The sequence below is a fragment of the Ipomoea nil genome, unplaced genomic scaffold (assembly GCF_001879475.1).
Source record: "Ipomoea nil cultivar Tokyo-kokei standard unplaced genomic scaffold, Asagao_1.1 scaffold2653, whole genome shotgun sequence".
Taxonomy (NCBI): Eukaryota; Viridiplantae; Streptophyta; class Magnoliopsida; order Solanales; family Convolvulaceae; genus Ipomoea; species Ipomoea nil.
Window position 1 is genome coordinate 722,900 of NW_017619081.1, and position 6,273 is coordinate 729,172.

At 38.9% G+C, this 6,273-nt stretch overlaps 1 protein-coding gene across 1 annotated transcript; it reads right to left on the minus strand.

The window, feature by feature from the left end:
- On the minus strand, nucleotides 1-992 carry LOC109154683. Its single transcript, XM_019302417.1, has 3 exons — nucleotides 821-992; nucleotides 591-660; nucleotides 1-379 (listed from the first exon to the last, which is right to left on the minus strand). The coding sequence occupies exons 1-3, from the start codon at nucleotides 990-992 to the stop codon at nucleotides 1-3; spliced, it is 621 nt and encodes a 206-aa protein (XP_019157962.1).
- Between the last annotated feature and the right edge of the window lie 5,281 nt (nucleotides 993-6,273).

Below are 6,273 nucleotides of genomic sequence, written 5' to 3' on the forward strand. Positions count from 1 at the left end.
CTAGGATTGTGAATCATAACCTGACTCAAATACATAGAGTCCTAATAGTCCCACTCGAGCACAGGGTACAGGTGTGACCTGTAGCTTGTCTCTAAGAAAAGAAAACCTAAGACCTACTAAAGCTTTTGTGAATATATCAACAAGTTGATCTTTGGTGGAGATAAAGTTGACTTGAATCTCTCCCTTGGCAATTCCGTCTCTCACAAAATGATAGTCAATCTCAACATGTTTAGTGCGAGCATGAAAAATGGGATTAACACATAGATAAGTAGCACCAAGATTATCACACCACAGCTTGAGAACAGAGATCCTAGTCACAACAATCTCTCGTAAGAGGGAGATAACCCAGATTACCTCAGCACAAACATCAGCTAAACCCCTGTATTCAGCCTCCGTAGAAGATATGGCCACAGTTCATTGCTTCTTGCACACCCAAGACACAAGATTTGATCCAAGAAAAATAGCATAACCACTGGTTGACTTACGATCCTCAGGACAGCCAGCCCAGTCTAAGTGAGAGAAGGCATGCAAATTCTCTAGACTCAGATTTTCGGATATGTAATCCATAAGATAGAGTCTCTTTGACATACCTCAACACACGCTTGACTTGTTCCCAATGAGTGATCGTAGGAGCATGCATATGTTGACAAAGTTGATTAACTGTAAAGGATAAATCTAGTCTGGTGAAAGTAAGATACTGAAGAGCTCCAGCCAGGCTCAGATATTACGTAAGATCATCATATAAATCTGTAGTCTGTAGAGTTAGAAAGAGATTTCGAAACAGGTATTGGGGTGGACAGAGTTTTGCAATAAGTCATACCAGCACGTTTCAAAATATCAAGCATATACCGTTGTTGAGATAGAAGGATCCCATCACTGCACTTAACGATTTCAATACCAAGAAAGAAACCTGGTTCACCAAGATCCCCAATCTTGAAAGTAGTAGACAATTTTGACAATAAATAACTAACAAGATTCGGATCACTTCCCATCACAGAATGTCATCAACATAAACTAAAAGATAAACATAAGTAGAATTCTTGGAGTAATAAAATAGTGACACATTTTATGCCTGGAATCCAACAGACAATAAAAACGTATGAAGGTGGTTAAACCAAGCTCTCGGAGCTTGTTTCAACCCATACAAGGATCTCTTCAACAAACAGACATTATTAGGAAATTGAACGTCAATGTATCCAGGTGGCTGTCGCATATAAACAGTTTCAGTGAAATGACCATTGAGAAAAGCATTATGAACATCTAGATGTCTCACAGTCCAACCAAAGGATATAGTTAAAGAAAGAAGTAACCTGATTGTGGTAGGTTTTACAACCGGACTGAATGTGTCACAAAAGTCCAAGCCAGGAACCTGATTGAATCCCTTTGCTACTAACCTGGCTTTGTATCTCTCAATTGAACCATCCGCGTTTCTCTTGGTTCGAAAAATCCATTTACAGCCAATCACATTCTGATTAGATTGAGACGGAACTAAACACCAAGTCTGATTCTGTAGTAAAGCATTAAATTCCTCATCCATGGTCTGACGCCATTCCAAGTGTTTGACAGTCTGTGTGTAACAAGTAGGATCAGTGGTGCAAACTTGAGCTGTCAAAACTGTAGGTGGTGCGCAGACTAGCTCCGTGTCTCCATATCGTGCATGCAGACATTCGGCCGAGTAGAACGGCCGCATGGACGCCCTCGCGGACGAGTGGCTGCCACCGAGACAGCCTGCTGTGCTGTCTCGGTGTAACACCCCTAATTTTTAAAACATTTAAAACTTACGAAATAAAGACGAATCTAACATTATTTCCCAAACAGAGCATAAGCTAAGCATACGAGTCGGGGTGTTATGCCACATCTAAGCTAGAGAACTTAGATGCACAGGCTAAACTAACTAAACAAAGCATAAATCTATAAATCCATAATCGAGTACAAATCAGGGCACGCAAGCTATCCAACAAATACTAAACTAACTAAGCTGGGTCCTCGTATCCATCTAGCGCACTCTGAAGCTACTAATTTGCACCTGAAAAACATGCGGTGTAACAACCGTCAGCGAATAATGCTGGTAACACACTCCACGCGTTAAGTACAATATAGGTAGATATAAGAAAACCATTTTGAGACTGGAATACATATATAATCCTAAACAAACTCTAGCTTTAAAACCAGGATCAAGACTCGAGACACCACCAATAAGGCAACATTTCGTATATTATAGAGATACTAGCATGCATCCTACGCTTGCAAAGCATAATAGACAAATAAGCTCATAAATAGCAATTAAAGGTAACGACGGGATCCAGTGACAATCAAGTAGCAAGTAATCATCAAAGCACACAATCCATCTTCCAACCTTATACCAAGTTCCAACCTTTACTCCTCTCCATCCTTATATCAGTTCCAACCTGTACCTCTAGGTCACCCTTATATCGCCTCCCTTATCCCTCCGTGCAACTACATGCCCCCACCGACATACCACCAACATGGTAGCACCGAAGTTCCATTCGCATGATCCGTGCCTCTAGCACCACTACCAAGGGGTCAGCGCATATAGCTCTGACATGGCACCGCTCCGCTTATACCCTGACCCAAGTCTTCAGCCAGCAAGTCTAAGGGGTAGTCCGTGCCATTAGCACGATAACCGAGCACTCGTTGTGCTATCCGCCAATAATTCATTTCCACCAATCACAATCTCATTATCATCGATCTCAACCATCATTGCGCAATGATCACAATACCCACCATCATTCAACCAAACAACACAAAATCAACAATAGCAATCAAAGTATGTTAGCAACGGTACACACTACATATAAATTCCTAGAACGGTACTCAAAACATAATACGAGACACATAAACATCGAAGAGGGCACAACGGGACACGGGGAAACGACAAACGGGGAAAAACGACCCGCCGCGCCACCCCATTCCAGCGGGTGGGCGGTCACATTCCAGCGGGTGCCAGGCGGGCAATCGACTGCCCGCCGGCTGCCCGCTGGAACCGGGCAGTCAGGCCGCGGGTAGGTGGCGGGGGTTCACTCCCCCCACCTACCCCCCCACTAGTACAAAGGTAAATATTCGGTTCGGTGTTTGTTCGTGGAACCCAAAACCATGTCCAAACACATTCCAACACGTATCAACAACAACATGGATTCGATTAACAAAGATAGAACCAAGAATCATTCAATCACATTCTAACACGATTCCTAAACATGCCAAGACTCGACCTCAATCACATAACGGTTCAGGAGCATCCGGAACCTCAAGAACATCAAGAAATCTATATGCAAAGCCCTAAAGACAAGTACTAGACTAGAATCAACACCCGAGCATGCATAAACCCACCCAAGAATACCAAGAACATCACAACACGAGATTCACGATATAAACCCTAGGGACAAGCTCTAGACATAATTAAATACAAGATCAAACCAATAACCATACAGAGCCATCAAGAATAGCAATTATTCACCATATAAACCTAAAGACAAGCTCTAACAAGATATACATACAAAATCACACAATCAATCATTCAATCGGAGCCAATCAATAAACAATAGCAAGGAAAATAGGTTTTGTAAGACATGGGTTATCTCTTAGCCTTAAGACATGTATTATAATTTGGTAATAGCTTAAGGTTAATTGATTTCCATTGTCCAAATTGTCAGGGATATACCTATCGTAATTGAAGAAGTTCATTCATCGCACACATAGACATTTCAGACCACTGGAATGCTTTATAGTAGAGCTAATACTCTTGGGTGTGGACTGCTGAATTTATTCTAAGTAGAGCTTAATTTAAGATTTTGGAGAATATTGTTTCCCTTGATTTTAAGTAGACTTAAAACATTATGTCTTAAGTATTATGTGACTATAAGGTGTACATTTAAATTTCTTTAATTTTCAAACTATGTGTACAACTACACAAATAATAATAACTTTACATCAATCCCACAATTGAAGGATTGAAACCTAATCCCTGAACTAACATTACAAAATACTAATGTGTAAACTTAAACTAAGTAAACTAACACTTACAGTAATAAGCAAACTTAAATTAATTCAATAAGCCAATAATGCCTTTTTAAGTTTTGTCTTGAAGGAAAGATCTTCAACAAATATTGGACCTGTTAGAGAACCTGAGACTGATAAACCAAATATAGAATAACAGATATTTATCAATTTAATATATTAATATAAATACAATTAATTAAAACATTAATATCAAAATAAAAACTTGTAACAGCCCTGCACACTGACATCAATGATTCTATCAGTTGGAAAAGGAGGAGGAAGGTTAGGTTGAGAAAGGTTGGAAGAGAAGTGGCAGGGAAAGAGGTTGGAGAAGATAGACAAAACGGCGTCGTGGGATAAAGGGACGTTAAAAGCCGTTTACAAGGAACATCAGACGACGTCGTTCCCTGGGTCGTTGGAATAAGTTGAAGGCCGATTCAGACGACGTCGTTTTACTCTTGCCAGCTCGTTTTAACAGTTTTGTTATGATCAGGAATTGTTGGGTAGTGGATTGCTTAGCTGTTTTCCCTTCCTTGTTTAAATGGAGTAGAGATGTAGAAGTTCCTTATGCTGAATAACAATCATAATTTCCTTTTCTAAATTCTTCTTCTCTTCTTTACCCTAAATTCTACCCAAACCCCTTTCCCAATTTTCTGTTGCAATTCCAAGGAGCATTCCAAGTGGTATCAGAGCCCACCATGGACGAAAGGATCAGGAAGCTTGAAGCTTCAGTCATCGAGCTAAACAGCAAGATAGATACTAGGTTCCAGGCTTTGCAGGACTCCGTGGAGGTACTTACCACTCAGGTGGGAACCTGTAACACCCCACTTTTCTAACTCTTAATTACATCTCTAAACAGTCATTAACATAAATTAAGCAGTGGAAAACTAGAAGATAAGTAGTGAGAGTGTCACCGCCACAACCACCACTCTTTGGTGGTTGCACAAGCTAAAAGGGGTAAAACTAGAAATAAGATTAAGTCTGGGTACTAAAAATAAATACTGGAAACGTAAGGGGGAAAAACGTCACCCCAAAAGTCTACAACATCATCAAAGAGTATAAAGTCATAAGTCTAATTCCATACCATAATCATCAACCGAACTAGAGTTTAGATTTCTCTATCTACGAGACTAATCTAACTCGACTTCTTCATAGAGTTGGGCCCACCTGAAAGGGGTTTTGCAAGCAACACATAGACAAATAGGAAAACACTCGTTAGCACGCAGCTAAGTATAACCACACTCAACCCTGTAAAACATTCTACCATATACTGTGAAAACATTTGATATCTTTATAGCAATAAGCTAATCTCAAATCATCTTAAGATTTATCACATTCTTTCTAGATGCTTACACCCTATAATATCAGCTGGCATGCTCATGTATGTACAAGACTAATCACATAGATTCAACAGCTTATAAACTTCTCAGATAACTTAACAAGCAACTCATGCTTACGGATAGGATCATGTTAAAAGAGCATATAACAGGTGTTTACATGCTTTCACATTCTTATCACATAACTTGATAAGTAGAGCTTCTAATACAACATAATAATCATGCTCAAGGAATACCTTAAGTCAAACTTCTCGTTATACAATCTCTTACGATACTCTATTCGCATGCAATCACGTATAACATTATGATCATACTTCTTATGCAATCTAATGCAATAATATATTCATACTCATATGCAATCTCGTGCAACAATATAATCATACTCTTATGCAATCTCGTGCAACAATATAATCATACTCTTATGCAATCTAGTGCAACAATATACTCATTCTCATATGCAATCTAGTGCAATAATATAATCATACTCTTATGCAATTTAGTGCAACAATATAATCATACTTTTATGCAATCTAGTGCAACAATATACTCATACTCATATGCAATCTAGTGCAATAATATACTCATACTCATATGCAATCTAGTGCAACAATATAACCATACTCTTATGCAATCTCGTGCAACAATATAATCATACTCTTATGCAATCTAGTGCAACAATATACTCATACTCATGCAATCTAGTGCAACAATATACTCATACTCATATGCAATCTAGTGCAATAATATACTCATACTCATATGCAATCTAGTGCAACAATATAATCATACTCTTATGCAATCTCGTGCAACAATATAATCATACACTCTTTTATAAATTAGAGTACTTTCTGTGGAGGTCTCTTTGTTACTTTCTTGAGTCTCTCTTGACTCTCGAGTCTTTAATGTCTCTCTTTCTTGA

Excerpts from the sequence above, each read along its gene's own strand:
- LOC109154683 (XM_019302417.1), bottom strand. The coding sequence starts at position 992 with ATGGGAAGTGATCCGAATCTTGTTAGTTATTTATTGTCAAAATTGTCT. Across the intron at positions 661-820 it reads TGATATTTTGAAACGTGCTG|TTAATCAACTTTGTCAACAT; the intron begins GTATGACTTATT and ends TATCCTTTACAG. Across the intron at positions 380-590 it reads CAAGTCAAGCGTGTGTTGAG|GGGTTTAGCTGATGTTTGTG; the intron begins GTATGTCAAAGA and ends GGCTGAATACAG.